Source organism: Otolemur garnettii, unplaced genomic scaffold, assembly GCF_000181295.1.
Source record: "Otolemur garnettii isolate 467f Iridium unplaced genomic scaffold, OtoGar3 scaffold00105, whole genome shotgun sequence".
NCBI lineage: Eukaryota > Metazoa > Chordata > Mammalia > Primates > Galagidae > Otolemur > Otolemur garnettii.
The window spans coordinates 2052796-2071811 of NW_003852500.1; the positions used below are offsets into that span (position 1 = coordinate 2052796).

Sequence of the window (19016 nt, forward strand, 5' to 3'; positions counted from 1 at the left end):
GACTCTTGTCTGTACAAAACATAGAAAAATTAGCCAGGTGTACTGATACACACCTGCAGTTCCACCTACTCAGAAAGCCAAGGCAGGAGGACTGCTTAAGGCCAGAAATTTGAGGCTATAATGAGCTATGATGATGCCATTGCACTCTAACCTGGGCAACAGAGGGAGAGCTCTACAGAAAAGAATTAAAAAAGGAAAAAATAGGGATAGGCACCAGAGCAGCACAAGCACAGAGAAAAGACCACGTGAGGATGCAGCAAGGTGGCCATCCACAAGAGAGTCCTCACCAGACACCAACCCTGCCAGTCCCTTGGTCATGAACTTCACAGCTTCCAAAACTGTGATAAAATAAAATTCTGTTGTTTAACCCATTTGATCTATTGTATTTTGTTATGGCAGTCCTACTTGACTAATACCACCACATTTAAGCCTCACAAGGTACTGCCAGGTCTTTTTTTTTTTGAGACTGAGTTTCACTTTGTTGCCCTTGGTAGAGTGCTATGACATCATAGCTCAAAGCAACCTCAAATTCTTGGGCTCAAGCAATCCTCTTGCCTCAGTCTCCCAAGGAGATGGGACTACAGACATCCACCACAATGGCCGGCTATTTTTAGAGATAGGGTCTCACTCTTGCTCAGGCTAGTCTTGAACCTGTGAGCTTGGGCAATACACCTGCCTCGGCCTCCCAGAGTGCTAGGATTATAAGCATGAGCCCTGGCACCCAGCCCAGGAGGTCTTTTAAATAGAGGCAACAATACAGATACAAACAGCGGGACAACTTATTGAGTGCTGCCCTGTATCAGGCAGGTTATAGACCCCTATTGAAGCTCTCGGCCTCACTATCCTCAAGTCATAGATGAGGACATGAAGTGCAGAGAGACTGAGATGCTGTCCCAAGTCCCACTCTAAATGACAGAGCCTGGGATTGAGCCACACCTCTACCTTGCTTTCTGCTACAACCATCCTTTCCACTTTTTTTTTCTCATGCATACAGTAAACTAATTAGATGCACCAAGCTGTATTTCCCTAAAATTAACTTCTACAACTCTCTCGGCAAAGATCATACTCTAGGCCCACATTTACCACCAAATGCCAAGACAATAATTTGAACTAGACATCAATGAACAGGATCCACTTGTAAGATGCCTTTAAAAAAAAAAAAAACTGTTCCCATCAAGAGTTTGACAAACTTTTCCATAAAGGCTCAGAGAGTAAGTATGTTCAACTTTGCAGGCCACATGGTCTCTGCTGCAAGGCCTCAATCTTACCCTAGTAGAACGAAAGTGGCCACAGACAACATACAAACTAATAGGCAGAGTAGCATTCCAATAAAATTTAATTTATGGACAAGAAATTTTTGAATTTCATATTACTTTCTTCCTTTGGTTTTATGTAACCATTTACAAATATAAAAGCTATTCTATCTCAAGGGCCGTGAAAAGACAGGTGGTGGGCCAGATTTGAATTGGTCTAATCTAATACAACACACTGGCCAAGAGGAAAGCTACCAAGGCAGACAATGAATTAGTTCCTTGCCGGGTCTCTCATCGAGGAATACTTGCTATTAACACACTCTCATTTCCAGGAACTTTTAAGTGCCAGGATAGGGGTGTGAAGCAGACTAAGTGCTTTTCTCTGCATAATAATGAAAATCCCCAAAAATTTAATACTTTTTTCTCTTTTAATAGCATGTCTTTTGCTTTATATACAAACAGCACGCATCTTTTATCAACCCAGGAAAACATCAGGAGGCTTGCTAAATATTTCATAAACTCTGATTAAAAAGATAATGAAATATTTGAAAAGAAAATGCCTCACCAATGACAGCCTCACTGGTTTTCAAATCTAACTGCTTCAGAGGAGAGCCGATCTCATTACACGAATGTGCTACTGCTATTCCAGGAAGGCTCAGGGATGAGGGAGTCTCATCTGTGACATAGGAACAGTGAGGGAGGGAGGCGCCTGTGGCTCAGTGGGTAGGGTGCCAGCCCCATATACAGAGGGTTGCCAGTTCAAACCCAGCCCTGGCCAAACTGCAACAAAAAATAGCCAGGCGTTGTGGCAGGCGCCTATAGTCCCAGCTTCTTGGGAGGCTGAGGCAAGAGAATCACCTAAGCCCAGGAGTTGGAGGTTGCTGTGAGCTGTGACACCACAGCTCTCCACCAAGGGTGATAAAGTGAGATTCTGTCTCTAAATTTAAAAGAAGGGGGGGGGGCTTGGGTGGCACCTGTGGCTTAAGGAGTAGGGTTTTAGCCCCATATACCAGAGGTGGCGGGTTCAAACCCGGCCATGGCCAAAAAAAAAAAAAAAAGAGGGCTGCACCAGTGGCTCAGTGAGTAGGGTGCCAGCCTCATATACCAAGGGTGGTAGGTTCAAACCTGGCCCCAGCCAAAACTGCAAAAAAAAAAAATAGCCAGGCATTGTGGCAGGCACCTAGAGTCCTAGCTACTAGGGAGGCTGAGGCAAGAGAATTGCTTAAGCCCAAGAGCTGAAGGTTGCTGTGAGCTGTGATGTCACAGCACTCTACTGAGGGTGACAAAGTGAGACTCTGTCTCTTAAAAAAAAAAAAAAAAAGCAGTGAGGGAGTCTCAGAGTCTTTCCCAAAACTATTGCGAGAAATAAAATTGGGTTTGGTCTATTAACTCTATCACTTGAAAACAGCCAGATAGGTTTTCAACAAATTTGAAAAATGTTTTACAAATGTTTTCATTAAAATCCAGGACATTGCCAGGTGAAGGTGACAAAATTGAGTCTCTCTCAAAAACAAAAACAAAAACAAAAAAACCAACAAATCCAGGCCACAAGGAGTGCAGATCATGCCTCCTCAGTGGCTCTGGGAAGGACAGTACATCTTGAGAGTCTCCATTACCCTGTAAATCAGGCATTGGCTAATTTTTCTGGTAAAGGGTCAGATAGGCAACATTTTCGGTTCAATGGGTCATAACAAAAACCAGTTACAACTATTCAATTCTGCTGTTCTAACACAAAAGCAGCCACAGTAGCCACAGGGGTACAGCTAGGTTCTAATAAAACTTTATTTACAAACACTGGTAGTGGGCTGGACTTGGCCTTCAGGCCTTAGTTTGCTGATTTTTGCCCTAGGTAGTTATAACCCAAGTGCAATGAGAAATTCATGCAAAGGAAGGACATATTCTACCTCTTGAAATACCAAGGACAAAAGAAGCAGAACAGTTTCCAGCATGAACTTCAAAGTGCACAATGCTCGGTAAAGCACTACACATGGACTTCTCTGCATTCACCACATACAGCTTCTCACCTTGGCAGTGACTCAAGAGCAGGCAGGCAACAACCGGCATTTATAACTCAGGTGGTGGCTAAGATCTTTTTGGGCCAAAGTGGAAAACCAGTGAAGGCAACTGCTGTAGCCTGCACAGAGAAACAGCCATTTGGGTGGAGGCTGAAAACATTGTCCTTAATAGCAGGTTTAGCAAACTAAAGCAGTCTACCACTAACACTGCTCCCAGTCAGAGCTGATAGGGCTCTAGAACAAAGTTCTTCAGTTAAAAATAAAGACAAGCATGTGATCTGTCCAAGATGTACTCTTCTTTGAGGTTCTTAGTCCAAAGCTGCCAAAGTGGATCTTTTGCAAAAAAGTGACCCCAAAAAGCCCTTAGGGATGAACATGGAGATTTTCCATGCAGTGTTATAACAGACAAAAACTGCACACAACTCAACTGCACATACCAACTGGGGACCACTCAAATTAATCATGGAATGCCCTAATAATGGCATCTTTGTAGTTATTACGAATGACACTATAGAAAACTCCATAAATTTTTTAAAAATTAATTTTAAAAATAATATTGCAGAAAAAAACATACTGCTAGAAGATACTAAGAAAACACTGCACAAAGAAAATGGACGGGCAAGGCACAGTAGCTCCAGCCTATAATTCCAGCACTTTGGGAGGCCAAGGCAGGAGGATCGCTTGAGGTTGAGTTTAAGACCAGCTTGGGTAACATAAGGAAACCCCCATCTCTAAAAAACAGAGAAAAATTAGCTGGGCCTGGCAGCACGCACCTATACTCCCAGCTACCCAGGAGCCTGAGGCAGGAGGATAGCTTGAACTCAGGAGTTTGAGCTTTCAGTGAACTATGATGACACCCTTGCACTCCAGCCCCAGTGACATAACAAAAACCTACTTCAGAAAAAAAAAAAAACCAAAAAAAGGAAGAAAATATACTCAGTACATCCAAATGGTTATGTACAGTGAAAAGGGATGGATAATATATACCTAGAGTGATGCTTTCTGGGAGAAATGTGATTATAGGTAATATTTTTCAAATCTTCCAGCAAATCTGTGTCTTATAATTTTTCTATAATAAACATGCATGGTAATAAAAAAAAAAAAACTTTCCAAAGTAAAACAAAGAAAAGTTTTACTGATGGTGCATAACCATGTTATGCAGCCACTTCAGGGTTATCTGCCCCAAGGAAATAACTTCAAGAGAGAAGCCAACAAAGGTCACAACACTGGTGATAAGAGTAGCCTATATAACAGTGGACAAATTACAAACTCAAGTCCAGTATAAGGGTCAAGGTTCAGGACCGATTTATTGACGTTGCTGCATAACTTAAAATGAGAATGAAGGAAATGGTGCTGAAATAAAACAGAACCCATACTGACTTATCCACTACTGAAACATACATACAGACAGGAAAAAGGAAAATGCTGGATAGGGAATGTAAAGCCAAGAAAAGGTTTAGCATGATGGAGATTGTTTCCAGTTTTTAAAAATGGTAGGATCACTTTTTAATGGTGTACATGCAGGCTGCACAAAGTGGATGAGAAGAGGGAAACACATGCAGTGAAGACAGCCACAGAGACAGCCACTTGAGCAAGTGTTGTTTTGCTGAACCTTACAACTCCAGGTAGGCGTGCTCTGCAGGCTGATTTTAGAAATGTAAAAACTGACGGTTTTAGAGGAGAAGCAATTACTCTAGGCCCATCAGGAAGGAGTAGACAGGGGATTTGAACCCCCACTTAGCTTACCTACAACTGTGCAGCTAAATGTTCTGAGACACCAGGCACTCACAGATTATCAAAATCTGATAATTTTTGGTACCAATGAAGATTCTTGAAAAGATTCCTAAAGAGACACATCAGTGAGATTCAATGTTTCAAGTATACAGCAGCCTCCTTTGAAAAAGCCATGCTGCTATTATTAACAACGAAATAATAGTTCTCTGGAGAAAAATACAACTGCTGAAACAAAACTTCAATGATAGCATTCTCTTTAAGAGCACACTCCATCCCCATAATGAACAAATGCTTTACAATACTGAAACCTCAGCACCAGTCTGAATAAGGCAGAAAGATTTCTTCACACCATTCAATTGGTTTGCAATGGACCCAGCCAAGATCTTGGCCTGCCTGTTCTTTCTGACAAGGATACAGGCCTCAGTGAAGCTCAATCCAGCAGCCCGGAACACTGCTACTTACAAACCATGGGGTGATGCTCAGCCTTGATTTGACAAGGAAATAAATTACAAAAACAATGAAGGAGAACTAGACTTGACCCTGGTCTAGCAAAATCCCACCATTATTACTGATTCTTTCAATACTTCCAGGAGCAGTGCAGGTCAAAATCATATCTGCCCAATTTTTGCCAATCATTTATTGGGCAACTCAGAAAGAGAAAAATCTACCACTGACTCTTTTCTTTTTGACAGCTTCCAAAATGAATCCTAAGTATTTCCCACAGGGAATTCAAAATGACTCAAGTTGGAAGTCGACTTCTTGGTTTAAAAATATATATAAACAAAAGGTCCTTTCTTTTAGAAATGAGCTTTATTTTCAAGGTTACCTACTGTTAAAAGCCTGTGTATACCTTTTCCTCCATCTAGGTTTACCTACAAGTCAGGATTTTCAAAACCATAACAAATCACACAGCTGTGGGATGTAGCACTCACATTTCATTTTGGCAATGAAACCAGGACTCCCTTTCAAAGAAACTTCTGGGCTGAGCCCCATAGCTCACACCTGTAATCCCAGCACTCTGGGAGGCCAAGGCAGGCAAATCACCTAGGCTCACAAGTTCAAAACCAGCCTGAGCAAAACCCCGTCTCTAAAAATAGCTGGACATTGTGGCGGGCGCCTGTAGTCCCAGCTACTCTCGAGGCTGAGGCAAGAGAATCGCTTGAGCCCAAGAGTCTGAGGTTGCTGTGAGCTATGACACCACAGCACCTAGGACAACAAAGTGAGACTCTGTCTCAAAATAATAAAAAACAAAGAAACTTCTGGGAAAATGCTGTTATTTCCTATTTATCAACACTGACCCAGAAATGCAGGCTTTCAGTACATGGTCCCAATATCACCACATAATAAAATCACTCTCATTCTTATGACTGTACAATTAATGGCCTCTAGAGTTACTTTATTTAACAAAGAGCTTCAAGACAAAGCAAAATTTCTCCTATCATTTGCATACCCTGCCATCTGTTCTGAACTCCTCTTCTGTGGCAATCAGTAATACTTCACCCATAACTATCTCATCCCTCTTGCTGTCTAGTGTCTAAACAGGAAGGCCAGTTTCAAAGAAACTGGTAACCCGTTCCTTAAAGTCCTGGGAATGGCACTAACTGCAAAGAGTGGCCATACAGATCCAGTCCAGATGTTGCCAGACTCAGCAAGCAACATGGAATGTCTTCATTATTTATAAACGTTGTCCCCAAACAAGGCTGTGTTAAACTTAAAAGCCAAGCCTTCTGCTCATATCCCTGGATACAAATGATTTTCTTAAAATTTGTATTATTCTAACCAAAAGGATGGTTATTAAAAATAAACCAAGATTTAACCAGAAACAGGTTTCTTATGAAAGCTTGGCATAGGAGGAATTCCAATATTATGCAACGATCTCAACATATTCTTTTATCTAAGGGGAATGCAATTTTATCACAGCCCCTTCTATAAGCCCTCCTGAAACCCCTTCAGTACACAGCACTCCCAATTCAGAGACCAAAGTGAAAATATCTTTGAAAACAGTGATGTGGCTGGGAAACCGTGTACATCTTTGCAAATGTTTTTCCACCCACCACAAGCCTGGGATTTCTAGGAAGGTCATCGGTTTTCTGGTCAAAAACATTCTTGAAGTCATCAGCAATAGAGGAAAGATGATTCAGCATCCGGCAAGGTGAGTTCCTGGTTCTGTACCTAAGGTTCAAGATCCGAACAACCTGGGAAAATCAAGGGCAGAAATTTCCATGAGGATGGAAGTTATTGCTTTAAAAATACACTCAGAAATTATTTTACGTGATTATTATTTAGATGATTTTCCATCATTTTCTGATTTTAAAAGTTAATTCCTACAACACACAATATATAAATATACTTAAAAATACTTAAAAGAAGTGATTCTTGTAAGAAAGTATATACTTCACGTAAATCTGCAACATATATCAAGCAAATTTTCTATTATTGCTAGTCAGAGGAGACTTTCATAAACTAAGAAAAGACCTTTGAATAAACAAACGATTATAGTTAACTCTGTTCATTGAAGAAAATGTGGAACAGCACACACCTGGAAACAATATAAACATCCACCAAGTTTGAAAGTGGGTATGTAAATTATTACAAAGACCTACAGAGAAAAAGGATAGAGCTAGTTAAAGAAAGACTACATAGAAATTCTTTGTATTACCTTTGCAACATTTCTACAAATCTAAACTCATTCTCAGACAAAAAGGGGATAGGGTGCCGGCCCATATACCAAAAGGGTGGTGGGTTCAAACCTGGCCCCAGCCAAATTGCAACAAAAAAATAGCCAGGCGTTGTGGCGGGTGCCTGTAAGTCCCAGCTACTCAGGAGGCTGAGGCAGGAGAATTTCCTAAGCCCAGGACTAGTTAAAGGTTGCTATGAGTTGTGATGCCACAGCACTCTACCAAGGGCAATAAAGTGAGACTCTGTCTCTACAAAAAAAAAAAAAAAAAGAACTAGATCTCCACGTGCAAAAGAGTGAAACTGGACTTCTATCTCCTACCATACAAAAAAAGTTAACTCAAAATGAATCATAGACCTATCAGAATTCAAACTATAAAACTCTAAGAAAACTGTAGGCATAAATGTGACCTTGGGCTAAGCAATGATTTCCTAACTATAATACCGAAAGTATAAGCAACAATAGGAAAAAACAGATAAACTGGTTTCATCAAAATTAAAAACTTTTAGGTCAAGTGAAGTGGCTCATGCCTGTAATCCTAGCACTTTGGCAGAAGGATCACTTGAGGCCAGGAGTTGACCGGCCTGGCAACATACCAAGACCCAGCCTCTAATACACACACATCCATACACATATATACAGGTGGTGTAAAAAAAAAAAAAAAATGTATACACATTATAAGAAAAGAGAAAACTGTATTCAATTTGTAATACTCAAATCACATTTGACTTCTGCAATTACAAGAGGAGCTCAAAATGACTCAATCATCTTTTGTTAATGGTATATACTGAGTATGACTATTTTATTTTATTTTTTGAGACAGAGTCTCACTTTGTCACCCTCGTGACAGAGGGCCAGGGTGTCATAGCTCACAGCAACCTCAAACTCTTGGGCTCAAACAATTCTCTTGCCTCAACATCCCAAGGCACCAGCCACAACGCCCGGCTATTTTTAGAGACAGGGTCTCACTCTAGGTTAGAGTGTTCTCCAACCCTTGAGCTCAGGTGAGCTGCCCACTTTGGCCTCCCAGAGTGCTGGGATTACAGGCATGAGCCACTGCACCCAGCCATAAGCACGACAATTTTAATACAGTTTTTCCTTTTTTTAAATGTGTATACATTTTTTTTGCACCTTCTGTGTATGTGTATGTGCATGTTTTAATTAAAAACTTCTGTGCTTTAAATGGTACATTTTCATTAAGAAAATGGAAAGAAAACCCACAGAATGGGAGAAAACACTTGCAAAGCACACATCTAATAAGGTACCACCGCCCAGAATATACAAAGAACTCATACAAATTGGTAATTACCCAATTTAAAAAATGGGCATGGTATCATATCATATGTTGTCCCAAAGTGGATATACAGATGGCCAATAAGTATATGAAAAGATATCGAACATCATTAACCATTAGGAAAATGCAAATCAAAACCTTCACACCTACTACGATGGCTATAATAAAAAGACTAACAGGGTGGCACCTGTGCTCAAGGAGTAGGCTGCTGGCCCCATATACTGGGGCATGAGGGTTCAAACCTGGCTCTGCCCCCCCCCCAAAAAGACTAATGACAAGTATTGGCAGGGAAAGGGAGAAACTGTAACCCTTCTACACTGCTGGTGAGGATGAAAAATGCTGCAGCTACTTTGAAAAACAGTCTGGTTTCTCAAAAAGATAAACATAGCATTATCCTATGACTCAGCAATTTCACTCCTAGGTGAAGATAATTAAAAACACAAGGCTGCAAGAAAACCTATACATGAATGTAATAGTCAAAAAATGGAAATATCCCAATCACCCATCAACTGACAGACGGATAATAAACTGGTGTGTATTCATGCAATGGGATAATTAATATTCAGCCACAAAAAGGAATGCAGCAGTGACACCTGCTACAACAGGGAAGAACCTCAAAACAGGATGCTGAGCAAATGATGCCAGACATGAAAGTCTGCACAGTGTATGATTCCACTGATGTGAAATGTCCAGAACAGGCAAATCCACAGAGACAGGAAGCAGATTAGTAGTCGTCGGGACTGGGGGAGGGAGAATGGGGAGTGACTGATAATGGGGATACGGTTCCTTTCTGGAGTGACAACAATGTTCTGGAATTGGAGATGGTGCTGGCATGATCCTGTGAATATACCATGAAATACTGAATTATGAAGGCAGACTTCCACTTTTTACTTCTAAATCCTTCTTCTCCATGGTTTGACACCCTCATTTTCTCCCTAAATTTACCTCCCAATATTCTTTTTTGTTTCGTAGCTTTTGGCATGGGCCAGGTTTGAACCCACCACCTCTGGTATATGGGACCAGTGCCCTACTCCTTGAGCCACAGGTGCTGCCCTATCTCCCAATATTCTATTATGAAAATCTCAACACATAAGCATTAAAAGAATGGGGCGGTGTCTGCAGCTCAGTGAGTAGGGTGCCAGCCACATACACTGAGGCTAGCGGGCTCAAACCCGGTCTGGACCAGCTAAAACAATAATGGCAACTACAACCACAAAATACCTGGGCATTGTGGCAGGCGCCTGTAGTCCCAGCTATTTGGGAGGCTGAGGCAAGAGAACCTCTTAAGCCCAAGAGTTTGAAGTTGCTGTGAGCTGTGACACCACAGCCCTCTACCCAGGGCGACAGCTTGAGACTCTCTCTCAAGAAAATAAAGAGTTAAAAGAATGGTTCAGTAAACACCCACATTTCTAACATCCACATTCTGCAATTAACGCTTTGCTTTTACCACTAAACATATTTTTGAAGTGTTTCTAAGGAAGTTACAGATATGGGTACCACTGATCCATACACACTCAGGGATGTTTCTCCCCGTATTTCAACTTTTTCATGACTTCTTAAACTTCTAAAGTATCTCAGCTCAAATGATACAGAAGTGGGCACAGGGAACAACAAACCATACCCCCACACCCCACCAACTTCCTCAACTGCCACATGGTCACCTTCCTTATACTATCTGGAGCAGTTCCTTCCAACTCCCTCACTGTTCACTGTTTCCCTCACATAGTTCAGGAACTCATTCAGTGAGTTCACTCCATGTTCACTGCATGCAAGTTAAGACTGAAAAGGGAGATGAGGCTAAGACCGTGCACAGGGTGTCATCTGGCCTTCTTCCCTTTCAAACATTTGCCTGAATAAACAGAATCTTCTAGCACATTATCAGTAACAGCATTGTGACAGCTGGTCTCACAAGCATCTTTCAAGTTACCTGACCCTTTCATTGTTCTTGGACATTTAGGTGATTTCCAGTTTTTTAATATCCTGGGAAAGCCAGTCATTTGTTCCCTGTGAGAGTTCTTTCTTAAGAGAACCTTCTCCCTACCCATAGTCCCCAAGAGAGTTAGCCTAAGTCAGGGGTCAGCACATTTTCGCTGTATAGAGCCACAAAGTAAACAGTTTAGGCTTTTCAGGCCAAGCAGTCTCTGTGACACAAAAGCAGCTACAGATATGGGTTGGGCTGTATGACAACAGAAGTTCACTCACAAAAATAGATAGCAGGTATGGCTGTGGCTTGTTGAGCTCTGACCTAAATGGTTATGATGAAATCAAGAACCCTACATCCATGCCAGATGCGGTGGCTCATGCCTATAATCTTAGCACTCTGGGAGGCTGAGGCAGGAGGATCTCTTGAGCTCAGGAGTTCAAGACCAGCCTGAGCCAAGCGTAAGACCCCCATCTCTAAAAAATAGCCAGGCGTTGTGGCAGGTGCCTGTAGTCCCAGCTACTTGGGAGGCTGGGGCAAAAGGATTGCTTGAGCCCAAGAGTTCAAGTTGCTGTGGGCTATGATGCCACGGCATTCTACCACGCCATTCTAACAAAGTGAAACTCTGTCTCAAAAAAAGAAAGAAAGAAAAAGAAATATTAGCTGGGTGTTGTGGTGGGCACCTCCAGCTATTTAGGAGGCTGAGGTAGGAGGATCACTTGAACCAAGGGGTGTGAGGTTCCTGTAAGCTAGGCTGACACCACAGCACTCTAGCCTGGGCAACAGAGTGACACTGTCTCAAAATAAAAATAAAAACAAAAAAACCCTTCCCTCCAACTAGACCTGAAAGACACCAAGGTAAACCAATCAAACCCTGCTCTAAGAAACAAAATTAGGACCCTGGGTTACTGATCAAGCTGGTCTTAGGTAAGTTGAGTCAGAAAGTCACAAAGCCCAAGGCAGGCATCTTGGTCACAAGCCAGCAGGTGAGGGAGGGAAGGAAGTTGGTTGGACAAGAGAGGATGATGAAGTAGATGCACAGGAAAGACAACAAGGAAAACACACCAACTTCTTCCCTGCCCCAGGACCTGTGCACATGCTACTTCCTATGTTGTCATCCCTTCCCCCCAGATCAGCAAATAGCAAATTGCTTTCCATTCTTTATATCAGTGGTTCTCAACCTTCCTAATGCCATGACCCTTTAATACAGTTCCTCAGCTACTTTCATTGCTATCATTTTATGGTTGGGAGTCACCACAACATGAGGAACTGTATTAAAGGATCACGGCATTAGGAAGGTTAAGAACCACTGCTTTCGATCTTGATTTAAATGGCACCTTCTCAGAGAGCCTTTCCCTGCTCACCTCCAAAACTGTTCCCATTTGCCATCCACAACTGATTGTTTCCTATATGCCTGTTTTTCTGTCCACATCCCACCTATACTGTACACTGGCTGAAGGCAAGGACTACAGCTATCTTGGCCTCAGCCACAACCACAGAGCACAACTGGGATAGATAGTTGTGAATGAATAGAAACCTAGACAGACAAAGAATGGAGAAGTCCAACACTGCTCCATTTTCTCTGAGTCCTGGTTATACTTCTATACTTTTCTGTAATTCCTACTAAGTCCCTGGGCAGGCCTCATCCATGCTCCCAAATTCTCTCTGCCAGGTAGCACACCTTGGGAAGGTCCTCTCTGAGAATGTATCATGGTCTGCATTCTGGGCTCCATAACACTTTCTAAATACATGATGAAATACCCTCCTCCCCAGATCTCCTAAGTCCTGGAATCATCTCCTCAAACTGCCATTAGGCTGGCACAAGGATCACCAATAACCCCAAATTCAGAGTCTCAATCAGGAAAGCCAACTTCCTGTCCTGTTCCTTTAGGGGGAAAGTATGTGGGGATGGACCCAGTGAGGCTGAGAACACTCCCCTCAACTATTGTATTTTCTCCAAGTTCATGTACTATGAGTCTCACAATTCATTAACAGCAGTTAGCAAAATTACGACGTTAATGCTAGATGGAAAAACAATTGTCTTAGGTTTCCTTCGTCTAATGAGAAAATGAGGTAAGAATAAAAACAAAAATAAATTCTAAATACATTTCTATTGGCTTCCAGCAAGGCTGGAGCAGGATCTAGCAGCACACTGGACATTTAAGTCACATTTTCCATGTCACAAACACCAAATATACACTAAGCACAGCAGAGCCTATGGCGGGAGGGCCATAGGCTCAGGGAAGGCATTTTTTTGCAAAGGTGTCAGGTATAGCTGGGACTCAGCTTCCAATCAAAACTCCAGCCTAGTCTGGTGGGGACCTCAGCAGCATAGTTTGACCCCTTAAGATCCTGGTTTCTTCACTCATTTGCAGAGTTATTTTAAAAGCAGAAAGTATAACACAAGAGTGCAGACTGAATGCAGAGACTAACCCTCAGGTGGGTTGTCCTGGAGAAAGACGCTGAGATGACAAGGGGATGGGAAGGGCAGACTTACACAATCATGCAGAACATCATGAAGACATTCCACAGGGCGATGAAGATTCGAAAATATCTGAGGCTCAGTAAGAATTCTCGGATGTTGTCACCTAGAAAGTCACAAAGCACTTTTATTGCACAGCTAACATTGTTTTCCTACTGTCACTCCTGCAGTGATTTCTGTCAACCCTGTACCCACTGCCTTTACCTTTGGTGATAGTATAACTTTTCCCTTGGGTCTCCTCTGATCCTCTGTCCTTATCACTTAGGCTGTGGCTGTCATTGACCAGTGCTCCCAGAGTATGACACCCTCTGCCTCTGACTGGTTGAAGGAGAGGCATATGACCCAACTCTGTCCAATGAAAGTCTGCTCTAGGACTTTTGCCCCCAAGTACTAGGAAACAGACACTCTCTACCAGGCTTGCTGGGCTAGCAAGCTATGGCCCATGAGCCAAACCCAGCCCCTGCCACCTGTTTTTGTGTGAGCTTAGAATGATTTGTAAATTTTTTTAATAAGTAAAAAAAAAGAAATATTTTATGAAACACTAAAATTACATGAAATTCAAATTTCTGTTTCTATGAATAAAGTTTTACTGGCACACAGTCACATTCATTGATGTGTTCTCTCTGGCTACTTTTGTACTACAACACCAGAGTTGTCACATTATACATTATGTAGTCTACAAAGCATCAAATATGTATCATGTGGCCCTTTGCAGAAAAATGTGCCAACCCATATTCTAGGGTTATCTTTCTCAACACAAGCCACCTAATAGTGAAACCAACATAGAAGAAAGAAGAATTGAGAGCTGGAGAGTCAAATGTTAAAGGGCTGGTTTGTGACCTGAACCCCGGGAAGCCTTAAGGTAATTCCACCTTGGAATTTTCAATTTGCTTTAACCAAAAGCCGGATTTGCACTGTTTACAACTAAAAGCATCCCAATTCAGGCACCTAAAAGGAGAAGTTTGCTTTTGTGATGACTTATTCTGGTTCCCTCTCTGATGCTAAAGAACAGAAACCCCTCCAAGGGGAGCCAATTTGGCACCTTAAGACTCCAGAGTCCTGGGTCCCAAAACCTTTCTCCAGGGTTCTAAATTGATCACCCTCCCTTTCTATGCCTCCAGAATGGAAAGAACAAACTCAGACTACATGATCTACAAGATTGCTATCCAAAGTGTTTGCAAACTGGGGGCTGTTTGTTAAGTACAGAGAATAGAGAAAAAGCTCAGACACTTCCAACAATCTGACATTACTGCACCATCCAAGCTTGTGATGCCACTTGTTTTTAAGTTAAGAACACTTTTTAAATTTTTTAATGAGAAAAAAAAATCCAAAGAATATTTTATGAAACACTTCACCAAGTCTTGTTGAACATGGTTTAGATAAGTCTGGTATTATCCAACCAACAGAGTCATTCACATGCAGCACAAGCTGTGCAGTGTTGGTCAAGCATGGGATAGAAATGTTAAGAACTACATCCATTCCCAGGATGTAGGATGTTTGAGAGGTGCTGCTCAGCAAGAGGCTTCCCCCAGCCTCAGATCATGAAAATGGGGCCACAACAGATGCTGACAGGTTACTCATTCCAGGCAACAGCTGCATACAAGGAATACAGGAAAAAATAAGACAGGTGTCCTTGACCTAAGGAGTGTGCAGGGAAGATAAATACTAAATAATTAATCACATTATGTAATTATTCACCATGATGACTGCTCTGATGGGAAAGCTCAGGTGCCCTGGGAACACACAATGAGGAGGACATAATATGGCAGGTGCACCTGTTATGGGGTGAGAATTAGCCTTTCAGAGAAATGCCTTAACTCCAAGCTCCAACCTCAAATATGGGCAGCTTCCAGCTACTCAAATTCTAGCTCTGCCCTTCTGCCCTTGACCATCTGTACTTCTTTTTTCCTGTGGAAATGGGGGTAACCGGAGGCTGGGAAGACACAGTCCCTGGCACACACGAAGCCCTTAACAAATACAGCCATTAGGAATCAGCCAGGCAGGCTCGGCGCCTATAGCACAGTGGTTATAGCGCCAGCTACATGCACAGAGGGTCGCAGGTTGGAGCCCAGCCGAGGCCAGGTAAACAACAATGACAACTGCAACAAGAAAATAGACAGGCATTGTGATACCACGGCACTCTACCGTGGGCAACATAATAAGACTCTGTCTCAAAAGGAAAAAAAAAGGAATCAGCCAGGCAAAGAGAATGAAGGTTGAAAAGCACCTCCCACAGGGGAAGCAGCAGGTGCAGAGTTCTGGCTGGAAAAAGCCTTGAGGGAGAGTAAAGCATGCTGACAAAACGCAGACCCAGAAGCATGCAGGAAGGTCCTCACCAGGCCACAGGGGCCCTTCCTGTCATCCCTGTCACTGAATCTGCCACTTCCGAGCCCTTGTGCCAAATTTCCTCCCTGCCAAAGCTCCAACTCAGTTCTCAGCACAGGCCTAGGACCTTCCACATCATGCTTAATAATACATGGCTTCTGAATGAGTGTCTAAATCCACGTATATGAATGAATGGAAGGATGGGTGGATGATCTAGTGATTGAGTGTACAAAATCGGGAGTCAGTCAGGAAAGTGGCTCACGCCTGTAATCCTAGTACTTAGGATGCTGAGTTGGATGGACTGCTTGAGCTCATAGGTTCAAGACCAACCTAGGCAAGAGCGAGACCCCATCTCTAAAAACAGCCATTGTGTTGTGGCAGCACCTGTAGTCCCAGCTACTCGAGAGGTTGAGACAAGAGAATTGCTTAAGCCCAAGAGTTTGAGGTCACTATGAACTGTGATGCCACGGCACTCTACCATGGGTGACAAGTGAGACTGTCTCAAAAAAATAAAAGTAAATAAGTAACAAAATCTGGAGTCAGAAAAACTCAGGTTCCAATCCTGACTCTGACACTGATTTGCCATATGGGCACAAGCATAATGTCACAAGAACATCTTAAACCTCAGTTTCCTCATTTGGAAGATGGGAAAGTAATCTTTACCTACTAGGGATGGAGATGGAATAAAATACTACTAGAAAGCACCTAAGAGGGGAGCCAACTGGATGCAGGCCCTTAATAAGGTACTGTCTTCAAACCCTCTCTTCCTCAGGGTTCCCACCATGCTTGTGCAAAGCTCCATCATAGCACCTGCTGCCTTGACTATGATGCTATCTGATCAAAGGGCCTTTCCTCCATATACCCCAGCAGAAACAGCAACCCTATCACCATCTGGTGACTCCCTATCAGTGCCATCCTCACCTGATATCACCTCCATCACCAACTGTTCCTTGTTTAGGAACCACTTGTCCCACCCATGGTAAGTTCCACTCTGTCTGCCTTATTCCTGCTGCATCCCAGCATCCCAGCATCTACTATAGTGGCCAGCATGTAGTAGTTGCTCTGGTGAATGAACAAATGAATGAATGGACATAACTGTTATGTCTAAGTCCTATTAGATCCAAATAGTCACATGAATAAATTTATCAGGAAGTATAAATTCTAGAACTCCCAGGACCCAGACAGGTGAAATGACATAAATAAGAAGAGGTTGAGAATGGAATAAGGCAGAGTCCAAAAGCTCTGCCTTAACAGGATCCTGCTTCTCAATCCTACTTGATAGATCCTAAGCACTCTACTCAATCTTTGAGCTGCAGGATGTTCTGATTTTTCCCAGAAGAATCAAACATATAAATGTTTATGTAAAGTCTCCTGATTTACTCAAAATCTAATGTTGGCATCTAACTTAAAAAAAAAAAAAAACAGACCTGCAGCAATCTGAAAGCAACTGTTACTTGTGAGTCTGTTCATTCATCTATTCATCCACAGACACTGGAGTACTGACATGTCAAGGACCCAGAAAGAACCAAGACAAGCTAGGGCCACTTCTCTGGAGCTCACCGTCAGGTGTGAGGGGCAGATATTAGCCAGATGAGAGCAGACGTAACAGCAAATTATAACTGTAGGAAGTGATGTGAGCGCTGACTTATAGGGGATGTCTGGTAAGAGAAAGAAGTAGGTGACAGAAGTAGGCATAAGAAATAGCTCACCCTCAGGCCCACCATTCTCCCTCTCTCTAGGTCTGTCTCTCATACACGCACACTCACGTAAAACTTAAACTAGGATAGGACTTGGTGAGAAAAAATTGTCTTCTCTAAAGTGGCCGCAAAATTCCAGGGTTCAGAAAAGAGACCTTACCTGTGCTGGGCTCCCTGGATTCCTCCCCAAAGCCCTGCGTGTCCTTCTTTTTCCTAAAAGGAGGAGCAGACAGTTATCGACTTTCAATGGGTTAAGTCCTCGGATACTGACAACCAGCTTGAGGACGCTAAGCTTCAAACCTAGCCCTGCCGCTAACTTACTGTGTGACCTCGGACAGCACCGCGTCCATTTTCAGTGCCGCCACTGCCCTATCACTCACAGCCAGGTCTGCAGCCAGCAACATTTTATAGGGTGATCGGTCGGAGGTTGCCGGATGTGGGGCTGAGGGTCCAGGGAAGGGCTGCTTCTTGAGGGATAGGACTGAGGCTCTCCAGGGATGTGAGGAAAGGGAGCTGGGAGGAATAGTGGATCTGGATTTTAAGTCCTGGGGTGTGGCGCAGGGTCAGAGAAATATAAACCAGTCCGGAGGCGGGGCCAGAGGGCGGGTTGAGACTTGTGGGCAGGGTCCGCGACGTGTGGGGCGAGTTCACGCTCCCAAGGGCGGGGCTACGGGTTCCCGGGTGGAGCTGCCGTCTGGAGCGGCCTACTCACAGCTTAAAGTTGAGCACCGCCCCAGCATTCATCAGCAGCGTCCTGCAGAGGGACAATTACGATTACTGGGGCTGTCCTCCGCCCTGTCTGGGTCTCTATTCCCAGCCTCTGGTTCCCCCTAATTACCCGAACAGCAGGATGTCTCCGATCATCGTTACAGCCAAAGAGTCAGACAGAACCGGAAGCGGAAGTTCCTGGGAGGGTGGGGCGGGAAGAATGAGCCGACCAATCCCTAAGTAACACTGACGGCAGATGGGCCAATGGAAGGCTAGCAGAGAAAGGGTTCCGCCCCCTGCAGGCCAGGCTCCCCCCCTCCCCCCCCCGCTTTAGGAGAAAGCTAGTGCCCCTCCCCGCTGCGGAAACCTGGTGGGTCAGAGAAGAAAGGACAGAACCAGCATCCGACACCACTCACCGGGTGGAGCCTCCGGGGGAAGGACTGGGTCACGTGTTGGAAGCGTGCTACGCATGCGTAAAGTCTTGCTTCCTGTAGGATTACTCTGGCAGCGATTCCCTCTTTCTTGCTGGGCTACCGAATTGGGTTTCTGGAGAAACCCTCTAATCCCTGAACTGCGTAAGAGGCGGGGTCCTGACGCAGAGGGCGCCCACAACACTGCTCCTCAACTGAGCTGCAAAAGGGGTCTTTCTGGGCGCCACGGGAGTTGGGGATCTCCACAGAGCAGGCCCCACGGGAGGGGGGCGGCAGGCAGTCAGGGGTCCTGACTCGTGAAGCCACACGGTGAACGTGGGTCCTGACTGAACGGGGACCTTATCGGTCAAGAAGGTCTTGACGAAGCTTCACAGAGGACGGGGGTGGGGGCGGTCCTAAGCTACCTCCAAGGAGGATGGGGATTCTGACTGATGGTGTCCCACCAGAGTAGGGATCCTGACTAGATTCCACAGAGGACG

General features: G+C 43.7%; 1 protein-coding gene across 1 annotated transcript; it reads right to left on the bottom strand.

Annotated features, from left to right (window-relative positions):
* Window positions 1-6372: 6372 nt before the first annotated feature.
* SMIM7 (small integral membrane protein 7) lies at window positions 6373-18303 on the bottom strand. Its single transcript, XM_003796531.3, has 5 exons — window positions 18237-18303; window positions 18111-18152; window positions 17559-17611; window positions 13392-13482; window positions 6373-7197 (listed from the first exon to the last, which is right to left on the bottom strand). Exons 1-5 carry the CDS (start codon window positions 18260-18262, stop codon window positions 7182-7184), a joined length of 228 nt encoding a protein of 75 aa, XP_003796579.1. The 5' UTR covers window positions 18263-18303; the 3' UTR covers window positions 6373-7181.
* Window positions 18304-19016: the final 713 nt, after the last annotated feature.

Bases quoted from the DNA above. Each gene is read 5' to 3' on its own strand.
- SMIM7 (XM_003796531.3), bottom strand. From the start codon at position 18,262: ATGATCGGAGACATCCTGCTGTTCGG. The intron at 18,153-18,236 runs GTAATTAGGGGG...GTCCCTCTGCAG, and splicing joins GGAGACATCCTGCTGTTCGG to GACGCTGCTGATGAATGCTG. The intron at 17,612-18,110 runs GTGAGTAGGCCG...TCCTCCTTTTAG, and splicing joins GCGGTGCTCAACTTTAAGCT to GAAAAAGAAGGACACGCAGG.